Source organism: Amborella trichopoda, chromosome 9 (assembly GCF_054954075.1).
Source record: "Amborella trichopoda isolate Santa Cruz 75 chromosome 9, AtrichopodaSantaCruz75HAP2 v2.0, whole genome shotgun sequence".
Taxonomy (NCBI): Eukaryota; Viridiplantae; Streptophyta; class Magnoliopsida; order Amborellales; family Amborellaceae; genus Amborella; species Amborella trichopoda.
Window position 1 is genome coordinate 7,319,726 of NC_142344.1, and position 14,578 is coordinate 7,334,303.

General features: G+C 37.7%; 1 protein-coding gene across 5 annotated transcripts in view; it reads left to right on the forward strand.

Moving 5' to 3' along the window:
- LOC18424070 (uncharacterized) overlaps positions 1-14,578 on the forward strand; it is a 51,768-nt gene that overhangs the window by 9,988 nt on the left and 27,202 nt on the right. For 3 of the 5 annotated variants that reach the window (XM_020661614.2, XM_088847585.1, XM_088847583.1), the window contains 4 exons: positions 1,977-2,080; positions 2,341-2,391; positions 5,595-5,766; positions 5,907-6,206. In XM_020661614.2, the coding sequence (XP_020517273.2) occupies positions 1,977-2,080; positions 2,341-2,391; positions 5,595-5,766; positions 5,907-6,206 (627 nt within the window). Of the gene's footprint in view, positions 1-251; positions 313-1,976; positions 2,081-2,340; positions 2,392-5,594; positions 5,767-5,906; positions 6,207-6,333; positions 6,427-14,578 lie in introns of those variants that run through there. The other 2 variants (XM_088847584.1, XM_088847587.1) reach the window with 2 other exon arrangements.

A 14,578-nucleotide genomic window follows, 5' to 3' on the forward strand; every position in this document is an offset into this window, starting at 1 on the left:
AATTCAGCTTTGGTCTTCGTCCTAAACCCTGGGGACGCATTTAATCATCCTTCATCCATGTTCATCCCTTCGCTAGCTCAATTCTAGGGTGACATCTCTGATCTGGTGCACCTCGACAGGCAATGTGTCAAATCTCTGAAGAACAATTCCAAATCTGCCATTGTGGGCCTAATTCCGCATCTCAACTGAGGCCTCCTTCACAACCCTTGTGTAGCCATTCTTGTGTTTCTGCAAAAATTAAATTCTGCAGTGCATGGAGAAATCGATATGCTCTGACAACAATTGATGCAACAAAAAGTGCAGATAAACAAGGTTTAAGGGAAAATAGGTCTTAAAATTCAGTAGATTCGATAAGATTGATGCTAGAGATGCTTAAATAGAGAAAAATCTCTCCATAATGATGAAATCAGCAAAACTAAGGCCTAAGCCCTATTACAGTTTTAAATAACCAATCTTAACTAATCTTCTAGATCCTCATTACAATAAAAGGCCAAACTACACACTCATCAAATAAATTTCTAACGAACTTCTGCAAAGTGCCATGCCACCCCTGAACATTATAAAATCCCAAAAGTGCTCTTTCCAAAGTCCGTGAAGAAATAAAATAAAAAATAAAAAAAGCAGAAATTATTGGAAGATGACATCAGCATTACATCCACATAATTGCAGCATAAACTTATCCTACTGTGACAACTCCTATGTCACTCAACCGGATCTACATTCTGTAGCTATAGTCAGCTAATCATTCATGTGTGTAGGACTGTAAACCTTATGGTTGTTCCGAGAATCGTAAGGCACCTAAGGTCATCATGAATAGCAGTATATTTTTTTAAATAAAACAAAATTTTAGTAAATAATATAAAGTACAATATATAAGTGTCAGTGAATTTATGGAGGCTGGTGTACTAGCAGGGATTGGGGACTTGAGCCTCTCTATTTGTTGAAAGGGTTTTGCATAGTCACTGAATTGTCACCTTTACACATCATGAATAGGAATCTTTAGTTTTCATTCTTTATTCAAGTGGCAATCTCAATATTACATCATCTTTTGACAGTCTCTGCCAGATCAATATGGGTCAGAACATTTCTTTTATGTTATTATAGATATCCCTCAGAAGCAATGTCTAGACATCCATGATCAAGTAGCAATTGTCTGTGTTCCCAGATTGACTGCTGAAGCTTCAGTGGGTACAATGCAATAGTACTTCATGTAAATTTGCTTGCTCAATTGTGGGTGACATGCCTGTGTCGGTGTCTTTTCCTGATAAGATGCTTAGCGATAATCTAACTAAAACTCAAAATGGAACTGCTCCATGAGATAGTGAAACATATAAATTGCATTGTCAATGTTAGAGAAATCAGTGAAGTTTAATAAAAGAGTATCTTGATGACTGTGTTAATAGTGAAGATGTCTAACACTGGCAGGCATGTGTAGAAATGCATCAAAAAGATGCTTAGTGATAATGTGACTAAAACTCAAAATGGAACTGCTCCATGAGATAGTGAAACATATAAATTGCATTGTCAATGTTAGAGAAATCAGTGAAATTTAATAAAAGATTATCTTGATGACATGTCAATACTGAAGATGTCTAACACTGGTAGGCATGTGTAGAAATGCATAAAAAATGATAGATTTATTTTTTACTTGTCAAGCTTTCAGATCTCTGCACCTGGTTGTGTTTTGCTTAAATGCATTCATATCTCGATTTTGTTAGATTCTGTTATAAGCTCTTATACATCAGAAACAGGCTGAGATCTTTCCAATTTTTTGTTGGATAATATATTTGAACTCCTTAAGGGGCTTTCTAGATGCATATAATATCTGGCATCCTACTTTATTTGTGGGTGATTTTTGGCGGTAACATGTAGATAAGTGTTTTCTCACAGCTTAGTTGCAGAGCCTGGATCTTTGCAAAATGCAAATGTTTTTTCCTTAAGTTCTAACTATTGTAGTTTCTCTTATGGGAGGACAGGTTTATGCATTTGTGATTGGTAAAACTCTTCGAGCTTGGGATAAAATTGGCTGTCCGGTTTCTGTTATCGATAATGAGACTCTTCACTCAATCGACTGGTCAAAGTATGTTAGATGCAAGAACGTTTGATTCTATGTTAATGATCATCTTGAAACTGTTAAATCTTACATAGACTTAAAATATTCTTTGAGCATTGAATAACGCCTGATGAGCTTTTACTGATGAGGGCAAAGTGCTTCTATTTTCATTTTATTTAGTTCAGTTTATACTGAAATCTACACAGTAGATGTTTTGGTCAAGTTTGTCATTCTCTAGTGCGGCTATGTTTCTAGTTGATGTATATTCTTTTGCTGAAATTTTACAGTTTTGTTGGGGTGCTATTGACCTCTCTTGAAGACAAAATAGTAGTTTCAAGGTAAACATTTTTGCTCTTTTCTGTACTGTTATTATCATGTTTCATGCTTTCTATTTTTCTCCAACAATTAATGAGCTTCCCATTGAAATCAGTGAGAGATTGAACCTATAATTGTAACTGGCATGCCTTGTTTTCTATTGATTTATTTATAGTTGCGATGAGTTTTGCAGGTAGCCAAATAAGTGGTGCAAAGTATTGAGCTTCCTCTGCTTTATAATAGAATTTAAACCTTATTGTTTTGAACTGCTACTCACTTTACTTAAAGGCTTTTGGAGATGAGTCTGTTCTTGAATGTGATCATTGAGCACAAAAAACTGCAATCACAGAGGTCTTTGTCTATGTTAGAAATTTATATCGAAGAAAGGTTATCATTCAAATATTGCATAATTACTGGTCCAGGAATCTGTGGTGTACTCAACCTATAAAGTATTAGCTGTAACTCATAAGAAAACTGTACTATTTTATATGCTTATTATTTCATGCACTTGGATTATGTTGAGAGACAAACTCAATGTCTGCTTTCTTGTGTTTGTCTTGATGTTTGCCCTTTGTCCTATATATTTAATGAATCATTTATTTCTTGTGTCTTGGCCTTAGTTCTGTATACTTCTCCAACTCTCTATTATGATATAAAGGGTGTCAAACAAACCCCTTTTACTAGTTGTTTGGTTCTTGGGCTAACTTGAACAATTTTAGCTTAAGGGTGCACACACACACACACACACAGAGGAAAAAGCTATTAATACCATTAGGTTGTCACCCAAAATGAATAGTAATTTCGGTTACATTCCCCGCCGTCAGATCTTGTTGGGTTGTTGCAAATTCATTTGACTATTTGAATTTTATTATTATTTCTTACAAATCATATTAAACTGAAATTTTGTGGTTTTTTACAACTTATTTGGACACACTAGAATAAAATATGGAACAAATATTTTCAAAAAAATAAAATAAAAATAAAATGACCAAAATACCCCTGAAATATTTCAGTGGTATTGAATATTTTTTTTCTGGTGTAAAAGGGTGTTGAGTGTACATGCTCAAATTTTCAACTTCATTGGATAAATAACAGGATTAAAAATTGAATAGTAACATTACACTCTAAATCATCTGGTCAAGATCTGAAGGCTTGGCCTTTGGTTACAGTATAGGCCTCTAGGTTATCAATCTTTATGTATATACAATATGATTATGATTTCATTATTCATATCCTCATAAAATAGAACTATAAAGCGGCAAAATGTCCTAAACTATTTGCTGGTTCCATTTCATGATAGTTAAATATCAAGCTGAAAGAAGTCATAGTAGCCCCTCTAAAAGTATCAATTGTGCTTTTGTTGCCATCAAAATTTGTATCCATTTAGACTTTCAAAGTTCGAATACACCTACTCAAAACACTAAAGAAGATCAATTTCGTGTCGATGACATAATCGATTCTCTATGTAGAAAACCAGTGTCGATATGGGTGTAGGGAAGTGTCTGACCCTGTGTGATATGCACATAGAAGAATCCAGGCAGCATTGCTGCTTTGAGTAATTTTTTTTCTGTTATTAAAGGGGACCTTCTTGTTCTAACCTCATTATTCTCTTCTACAACCCCTTTATTTTTTTTCTTGTAGACCCCTTTTCTGATTCTGATTAGAAGCTATTGTAGGAGTATTTTCTACACGTTATTTGCATGTTGTAGAATTTGTGAAACTCCCTCATCTATAATATAACTTGCACTATTCCCTCCAGTTCTTTTGTTCTATAATAATTTGCATAAGTTCCTCATTGGAGGCACGCATGCTTCCTGTTATGGAGCATGTTTGACCTGTGCCATTAAGGAGACATTTTGGGAACACATCCATTGCTCTTGCCATGGAGATAACTAGAGCAGCATTGGAAAATCGTATTTAATTTTTCTTCAATTTATGTCAGAAGTAGGCAACTGTCAGGAGGATGGCAAGGTACACCTCAACAAGGGCCTGGTCTCCGGTAACATGTAAAATCACAGACTTGATGCCATCGTTCCCTGGTGCATCTGCATTAGTCTTACGTAAATATGACATCTGGAAGCACAAATGTGAACAGTCTCCTCAAAATTCATGGTCGGTACAAAGAGGGTGGCATCTCTTTGCATATCCATCTAGTGACATTGACTTGGATTTTGCTTTCTAGATGGAGTTGATATGGAATTCTCTTTGAATTGAATTGGCTCGCTTGTTGAATTTTTAAAAAATCATTCTACCGCAGGTTTGCCAAGTTTTATTGTCAAAGAATGGTCTGAACTATGACTTGACTGAACTTTATAGTGTTTTCACTTGGTGTTTAAATTTTCTTTCATTTGACAAAGCATTACCTGTTTCTGACTGAGTTAAGTTGTCCATTTATAGAGTCCACTTCATTATTGGAATTAGCATTTAATATAAAATGTGTTTCCTATGGGTATGTAAATCGAGTATTTCTTTTTTGGGAAACATTTATATAAGGTTGCAACCTTAAAATGTGAATCACATGTGCACCTAAAAAATTTTAATGTTGAAAAACCCTCTGATTGATCATCTCGATATCGAGATGTATGAATATTAAAAAAACAAAGTTTTTGAGTCCAAAAATAGTGCATCTTGCAACACATTATCTAGATTGTCCAATTTCATGATTTTCAGATGTTTATAGATCTACTTGATTTTAACCATTATTGGAGTTTAAAATTTTCTAATTAGATATGAAAATAGGTTTTAAGATAATCCTAAAAAATTTTTACAGAAAAATTATATGTTATGATAAAATTTAGAGGTGCACCTTAATTGGATTGTTTAAGGTTGCAACCTTAATTTGCATTTATTCGTGAATAGCGTAAGTGTAAGGCTGTAAGGCTGTTCTTGTTTGGTGATCTCTCTTAAATTGTTGGCATATTTGTGTTGCATGTTTATATTATTAAGGAATTAGATACTATGAGACCATTATCTTTGTTACAAGGAGGTTACAATTGCTACTGGCCATTAGACGTCAAACTAGATGGTTTGGGATATGACACAAAGTTTTACAATTTTTTTTTTTGAACTTTTGGGTCTAATAAATGACACATTCACAACCACATGATTTGAAATCTGATGGATAAGTGTGATTGTGACCCCTTTGTATTGAAAGTAAATGATCTCTTTATATGTTTTCCCTAATATTAATTATTTAAAGAGACATTGAATTTCAAATATTCTGCAGCCTCATGCAAGAGCCGTTTCTTTCCGTACCGCTTATTTGGATTGTGCAAGAAGACACTCTTGGACAGTGTCTTCCGTTGTATGAAAAGAATAGATGGGCTGGTCTTGTTAGCGAGTGGATAAGTGCTTTTAGCAGGGCCAATGTTGTGGTCTTTCCAGATTTCACACTTCCAGTACTATCTCTGGTCTTTACTTCTTTTCAGTTTGAGCGTGTAAAGGTCTACATGTGCAGGCACGTGTGTGTGCTTGCACATCGTTTTTTTGGGTGGATTTGGCACTTTGACCCTGCTTGGTGTTCTGTTTTCTGTGGCAGATGATGTATAGCAAACTCGATACTGGAAACTTTTATGTTATTCCTGGATTGCCAGTAGAAGCAGGGGATTCAGAAGCCCGCGATCTGGGAGATGTAAATCAGCTTCGAGAAGACAATAGACTTAAAAAAGATGATCTGATTGTTTTTGTCACTGGGAACCCTTTTGCCAACAATGGTTCATCTTTGGAATATGAGGGGGCTATTCATTCAATAGTATCTTTTCTAGTGGACAAGTATATATCATTCAAATTCTTTTTCTTTCGTGGAAATGCTAGTGATGGTGGTCTGGAAGCTATGAAGGTATTTTGTTGATATTTCATATTATTGGAAATAGAATGTATCATATGAATTATACTTTTATCCATACATTGACATAGCAAACGTTTATTTGTTCTTGTTGTATGTGTTTTTGCATAATGTTTTGGGCAGGATGGTAGACATCTCAAGAAATGGTCCCCTTTATCTCATGGATAATGATATACATGCCTTGCAAGTTGGTAGAATTTAGTTGGTGGACAGGGTATAGTGATTCTTTCTTATGCTTTCAAAGAGAAAAACAATGAATTCTATTTAAGATACTTCTTTTGAATTAAAGATACATGAGATACCTGGATCGGCATACGAAGTACGTACTATTTAATTGCAAGCTCTTCTGGCCTTGTAGTTTCACTATTTAATTGCAAGCTTTGACAAGCCGATCATGAGCTCCTGCATGAGAGACTATGGGTCTCGTTGGGTTGGTTTGGGAAGATAGTCGAGGATCATGGTTACTTTGCTCATGTGGAGTGCCTTGATAATCACTTTTCTTGACCCATTGATGCCAATCCACTTTAAATATTTTGGTTACAATTTAAGAAATGTTTCATGTGAATTTTAGATTTTTTTTTAATTTTTAAAAATCATTTTCAGCAGTATAAACCCTTATTTTGATATTCTAGTATTATAGAGGGGCTAGTAGCAACATGTTTGGGGTCCTTGGATCTAGGTCCACATGTGCGCAACACCCACATGTGTGGAATGTGGAGCCCATAGGGGCCCACACATTCCATATAGAGGTGGGATGCCTCGTCCTCTCTCAGAAATTATTTAAAAATAAATGTCAACCTTTTCTTCAAAAAAAAAAGAAGAAATTATTTTAAAAATAAAAAGAATCTTTCTTTTAGTAGGAAAGCTTGAGGAAATCTTTGAAAATGATTGTATGTTATTTTTATGGGAGTAAACTAACATTTGGTTTTGGAAACATTCTTCAAATCTTTGACCCAATCTTTTGACTTTGACTTTCTACCATCTTTGCGATCGAAAAGGGCGTTCTAGTCCAAATAAGAGATATGTTTTGATTAGTCTTATCCTTGATTGACTAGAAGTCGATGTGGGTCAAAGATTCATGGTATACGGTTCCTAATTTCCTCATTAAATCATGATGGCTGATTCTTGAGATGGGTAGCTCAACTTTGTTCTGCTCTAACCTCACATATACGTAGAATCCTCTATTGGTCTTATATGATGAGTCACAATTAGATTAGGTGTACCTAAAACCTCCCTTGGAGGTTCTATAAAGGGGAGTGGTTAGGTACCTCGATCTCGCCATCTGGGTTGCGATGATCTGGTGGTGTGGCTCCAGGTTCGAGTCGAGCCTGGGACCAGAGATCCTTCTCGGGAATCGCATAAAGAGGAAGCGGACAGGGATACCAACCGGTGAGAGAGGAATTTGATCGTGAGGCGGGACTTACTTTATGTGGGTTCGTGACACTCTCGGACTGCTCGCGTGGGTGCCCTCTTAGATCGCGAAGAATGCCCCCTGGCCTGAGGCTGCTTTGGAATCGCCTCCCTTGACCTGTTTCTTCCTTCTTGCATCCACACGCACTTTAAGGGTACAGACAAGTGGGTCAGAAGACCCCACCTTGTCTTTGGGCGAATGCACACAAGCGTGTGCATTCAAAAGGAAAAAGGGGGAATGGTGCCATTGAGTCCTTGTCAATTGGATAGCCTTTCGGCGTCTTCTTAACAAGGGACTCACGACATCGTTCCTAAGTAGAGAGTGAGAGAAAGGGAGTAAGATGGAGATAATGAGAGAGGGAAGAAAAGAGATAAGAGGCAGAAAGAGAAGAGAATAGAGAGAGAAAAGAGAAACGATGACTAGTTTGGTTTTCACCCAGTTCTTCAGAAAGAGAGGAAAAGTGGAGAGAGAAAAGAGAAACAAAGGCTAGTTTGGTTTTCACCTAGTCTTTCAAAGAAGAGAAGAAACAAGAAAGAATGAGAGAGAGAAAAGAGAGACGAAGGATAGTTTGGTTTTCACCTAGCACTTCAAAAAGAGAGAGAGAAGAAAGTAGAGAGAGAAAAGAGAGACAAAAGGGATGAAGGTTAGCTTGGCTTTCGCTAATCCTTCCAAAAGGGAGAAGCGAAGAGAATGAAATAAGAGAGAGAGTGGAAGAGAGAAGAGAAGGAAAAGTGAGAAGGAAGAGAGAGACGAAGAGAAGAGAGAAGAGAAAGAGGAAGAAAGAGAAAAGAAGAGAAAGAGGAAGAAAGAGAAAAGAAGAGAAAGAGAAGAACGAAGAAAGAGAGGAGAGAGAAATATTAGAGACGACAGGTAGACCCTACCGTCCCTAGGAGAAGAGAGAGAAAAGAGAGAAGAAGAAGAGAGGTGAGGGCGGCGGGTAGACCCTGTTGTCTCAAAGATGAGAGAGAGTTTGGGATGGTGGGTAAGACTGTCGTCCCAGAGATGAGAGAGAAGAGAGAAATTTTAGAACGGTGGGTAAGACTGCCGTCTTAGAGATGAGAGTGAAGAGAGAAAGTTTGGGACAGTGGGTAAGATTGCCGTCCCAGAGATGAGAGAGGAGAGAGAAATTTTGGGATAGTGGGTAAAACTGTCATCTCAGAGATTAGAGAGAAGAGAGAAAGTTTGGGATGGCGGGTTAGCTTGTCGCCCCAAAGAGGAGAGAGAAAGAAGGTTCGGGAAGGTGGGTGAGCTTGCTGTCCCGAAGAGGATAGAGAAAGAAGAGAGATAACGAAGACAGTGGCTGAGCCTGCCACTCGAGAAAGGACTCGGGCTGCCGTCTCAGTCAGTAGAGAGAAGACAAGAGGGAGAGAAAGGAAAAGACAAGAAGAAGAGAGAAGAGAAACGAAGAAGAGAAAGAAAAAGAAAGAAGAAGAGAGAAAAGGGAAATAAGTAGAGAGAAGAGGAAATAAGAAGAGAGAGAAAAGGAAAGAAGAACAAAGAGAAGAGGAAATAAAAAGAAAGAGAAGAGGAAAGAAGGAGCGAGGAGAGAGAAAGAGAGAGTTTGGGATTTCTAGAATACCAGCATGCATGTATTGGAACTGTGCAAACAACAACTATTTTTGTTACCTTCTTCCCAAATTTTAATATCCCCATCAGAGACCCTCACCTAAGCTCAGCCTTTAAAGTTCAATTGCAAATCACAGGCACCAGACAAATTGAAACAACCACTGTAGCTACACTCCATTACCAAATGGTGTATAGATTACAGAATCATGCCTTTGACATGGTTACTCCTCTTTCCCTAGAGTAAGAAAACAAAGTCTTGTTTATAAAAGTAGATAACAATTCCCAACTTGTCTGTCATTATATTCCTAGACAAATCTCTAGAATAAGACTATTAGAATTGATTCCATCTACATAGGTGACAAATTATGAAAATCTGCAAAGTCAAGGAAGACCTCTTCAACAAACTGATTCCAGGATGACAAGAAATCCATCAGTAATGCTTCAGAATCATGGAAGTAGAAGAGAATTCTTCTGATTCATCTGTAGAACTAACTTCATCTTGAAGATTCTGTTGGATATGTTAAGTTCTTTAAAAAAGAACTTACATGATTGGGATTTTCTGAAGGGATGGTCATATGGGTTGGAACAGAAGAGGGTACAACATCTGAAACAATGATATCAGATTCTGTATCAGAATTCTAAATCATCTGAGTTTCATTTTTTGGTTGAGGGGATGTCTGGGGAATCTGTGTAACCACTGGTGTAGAGGCTAGCTGGGAACTTGGTATAGGATAAGAAGATGAAGATGGTACATTTGAGCTTTGTCTCTTTTTTAATTGTGGAAATATCAAATGCTCAAGGAACTGTCTCTTAGCTTCAAATGTTCTCAATGGTCTAAAGCTATAGTTTCTTGGAGGAATTAAACCAGTTGGAGGGTAAACGGTTCTGGTTGGAGGAAATGGGTCTGGGTTTCTTAAAGAAGGGTATGTTTGAGAAGTTGGTATTGGTAACAGAGGGTGATATTGAGTTTGGAATTGGTGCTGGGACTGGAATTGGTGCTGGGATTTCCAAAGGTCTTTTTCCAAACTTTGAAGTTGTTTTTCCAAAGAAGCTTTTTCTTGCCCTTTTTGTACCAGTAAATAGGACTGTTCATTAATTTCTTTGACTGTGTACAAAAGATTCATTAACTCTTCATGTAAGAGCTGAATTCTTTCTTTCAATTGGTGAATCAAGCTGACTAATCCCTGTACTTGAGTAGACATAGCATTCTGTTGTTCTTCAATCTCGAGTAGTGCTAAGTTACGAGATTTGGCATTTTCAGATTGCCAATTCAGATTAGCTTCTGCAGGTGAGATGGATTTTTGTATTCCATTTGGGTCTCTCATTGTGGGATTTTTAATTTTCCAAACATGTTTCTCATTTTCTTGTGGTCTTTTGAAATCATGTAAAGGAGGAAAATTTGTGGTATCGCTTGAACTTTGCGGGTCAAAAGCTAAACAACTTGGGATGTTGTTTTTATCTGAATCATCCCATCCTGAAGGGATGATTTCTGAAATCTGAGGTTTGGGTTCATCTTTAGAACTACCATATGTGACATAGTAGTTCCATTTTTCTGCACATTCATCAAGTAATCCAACATAAGGGTCACCAGTAGTATATCTTTCATGCAACATCTGTTGTGATGACTTTTTCTTTTCTCTTCCTTTTTTCTTCCTTTTTCCTTTGGAAAATCATTTTTCTTATCTGGTCTTTAAGACATGAATTACAGTTGCAAAACAAACCAATGATGTTTATCAGCTGTTCTTTGTTCCTAAATTGGGTTTCCATTTTTGTCAAAGGTGACCATAGGAACCTTTTCCAATAATCCATGAAACTGGGTTGGAAATATCTCTCTGGTTTGCTCAATTGGCTGATGAGTTAGAAAATCTATTCTAACTATTCCATCCATTATGAATTTCCAGTTTGGCTTGTTCCAAAAGTTCTGGATTTAAACCTCTGTGTGAAGCTTTTGTAGGGTTTATATCCTCATTCTTCTTATAAGGTAATTTGACATAAAAGTTTTGGTTTCTCCAAAGAGGATTGGTACATTTTTTGAGAAACTCAGTATGAGAATTTGCACAACAGTTTGTCAAAATCTTTTGTCTAACTATTTCTAGGCTTGGTGTTTTAATCTATGGATGCGATTCAGGGTAGGGTCAAGGATTTGTAGTGTAGTCCTTTGTAGGTCCATTGAAGTTTACCTGATGAAGAACATCAAAACCAAGCAAAAGTTCTTTGTTGGGTAAATAGGACCCTAACAGTTTGTGTTGGATTACCAGTTTGGGGAAAAGTTTAATCAAAATGGGTTTGCTGATCTGGTTTATGGTAAATTTTTTTCCATTAGCAGCTCTAAAGGTCTTGTGGCATGGTTCCCAAAATTGCTTTGGCAGTAAATCTGGTTTTAAATTACTAGTAGATGCACCTGTATCGAAAAAGCCAGTGATTGACAATGGTTTAGCATAATATTCTGGCAGTATTTGAACCATGGCTATTGGTGAAGGCTGCAAGGGTAAACTGACTATATCTGTCTCATTTTCCTGTGGTAACAAGATCTCTGAGGAGTCTGTTTTGCATATTTCATTGACTTCATTTTCTTCTGAATAATATGCAATAGACAATAATGTTTTTGGGGACTGCTCATCGTCTAATGAAAAAACTGATTCTAAATCATCTTCGATTTCTTCATTCATTACCTGTGAAAGGAGATGAATGATCTTGGCGGGTAGACCTTGCAGTCCCAGAGGGAAGAGAGAAAGAGAGAAGAGAGAGAGAAAGACAAGAGGAGAGAGAAAATTATCTCAATGGATCGCAAGGGTACCATCCCAAGTTTTCTCTCTTCTCTCTTTCTCTCTAAAAAAAAAAACTTGACCCAAACAGAAGCCAAAATTTTTGATTAATCAAAAGTGGTCCTTCAATGTTTACATCACGTACATTTATAGGAGTTTCATCCAAACATGGGTGGATGCCCAAAAGTTGACCTAATTGTTGAAAAATAGCATTAAAATGAATTAAATAAAAATAAAAAAATAGGGGAAAAATGACGAGTTTGCCTCTTGCTCACAATTCCAAAATTCTGAATTGGCCCCTCCAATGGCCATGCACGTTTTGCATCTTTTCGTGGCCCGTTTGGGGTCTTTCCGGCCTTTGTCCGGCCAAAAGAATATCGCTTTCTTGATCAACTCGAGGAGACGGTCGTTTTGGTATGCATCTCGAGCCGTGGATTAGGGTTTTAGGCCATGATCATGGTATGCGAAAAACATGAGAAACGTGAGATCTTTGATTCAAGATCTTGCTCGTCTCTCAATGTTTTTTCGTCGATTTCTTCATCGTAGATTGATGAGCAAGTTGTCATGAATGTTTTGCAAGAAGAACGGCTCGATTTGGTGTCCGAACGACTGTTTTTGAAATTAGGTATTTTGGCCGGAATTTGGTTTTCGGTAACCGGAAAGTGCAGCAATTTTATCCTTGTCGTGCGGCAAATCTAACCGTTCATCACGTACGAGGTTCAGCTCGGGTGAAGCCCTTGACGCTGTGGTCGCAACGGAACTGGTTTCAGTCCGATCCGATGTGCGAGCATCGTGATGTGGCTGCTTGATCAAGGAGCGCGTTTGCTGAAAATTCTGCAAGTTTGCTTCGAATTGTGATCTTCTCTCTAGGTTTTCTCTCGGCTCGGGCCACATCGTGGGGCATGCCATATATCAAATCGATCGGGCTGTCGAGACAAACATGCTCCCAAAATTTGGGATTATGCCGACCCAGGACAAAGAAGATACGAGTGTCCAAAGTTGAGCCCGAAATAAAAAACCTCAGTTTCCATTAGTGGAAACTGGTTCACTGAAGGTGCACCAAAAAGTGTGCGATCTATCCGTTTTGGGTAATTTTGCCATAACTTGGTCTAGAAACGTCCGATCAAGCCAAAACTTGATCCCTGTGGGTTTTCGACGGTTCCGGATCCAATGGCGGTGGTCCCATGATGGTTTGAAGTTGCGGCGATAGGGCTGTAGTTATAAGGTCCATTTTTATCACACTAGAAGCCGAATTTTAGAAACTGTTTTTGCATCTGCACTGCCTTAAACTCGTTGGATCACAACAAAAGTTGGCAGGTGGTCTTAGGAAGCATTCTTGGGCCATTCTGATATTGTCGAAATTTTCACTCTGGATCATGGCTTATTCACCTACAGCTTCCGTAGTCCACAGGCATTTTGGTACCTGCAGAGCTAGGTCGCAAATTGCTCTCTTTATTCGAACCGAGGATACAAGTATTGAAAAATGCCCTCAAACAGGGAGGTCTCTCCCATTCTAAACACCTGCTTCTAGCCTGTCTCTCTACTTTCTCCTCCACATCACCCCATTCTCTCTTTCTCTCTCTCTCTCTCTCTCCCCCTCTAGTCTCTAAGGGGTGGCACACATCACCCTAGGAAGCTAGGGGTGGCATGTCACCCATAATTTTGGAAAAGGGGCATATGCCCCCCTAATTTGACCAGGCGAGGTGCTGCTTGTAGAATGCCCTAGAAAGGTCCAAAAGGGGTATAAAAAAACTCCAATTCCTGTTTATTCTCTCAGATCCTAGATTTGAAAGGTGTTGCCTAAAGAAGCTTTCCGACTCTAAGATTACAGCGGGACCAATAAGATTAGTGTGTGCCATCGATTAGGTAATTGGGTTTGAGGTGTATCGTCCTAAGGGGATGACCCTAAGCAAACTCAAGTAAGTCTCCTTGGCTGTTCTAAGTTTCAGTGATTATTATTCAATTTATTGCAATTTATAAGAATATTATTTGTATCAGAATTCATAGTTTAAGTGTGTATTTAGTTCTTAGATTTTGTAATTTTTATTTGGCAGTAAAAATAAAGATCCTATGTTGTATTTAGGCTTTTATTTCTTGTTTGCAGCATTGCTTTGTGACACTTGTACGTGGAATTCCAATATATTAATAAAGAAAAAGGGAAATTTTTTTACTCTCTTGTATTCTACATAGCCATTTCTTTCAGGATGGTGGATGCCACAACATGACATCTCGAGTTATATTCCAACCATGGATAGGGAACTCTTCCCTTTTGAACCAAAAAAAGACCAATAGGTCTGCATTAAGGTGTCCACCACGCATTGTAAAACTAATTCTTGATGGTGAACATTGGGAAAGGCAAGAGTAGGTGGTGAGAACCGCAAAGGAGAGATTATTCTCTTCTTATGATCGTTGGAACCGTGCGATGTAAACAAGGCATAAGTTCATGTTGCATTGACAGATCTGCCAATCCTGAATCTACAAAGGCCAACTATTTTGGTTGAAGGTGATTTAGAGAATCATGCACTAACAAGAAGCAGATAGCCAATGGGGATTGACGTACATCCTCAAAGAGATTTTTCTGCTGTGTTTTAATCAAACTGTGATCACATTTGGGTTGATCTTGC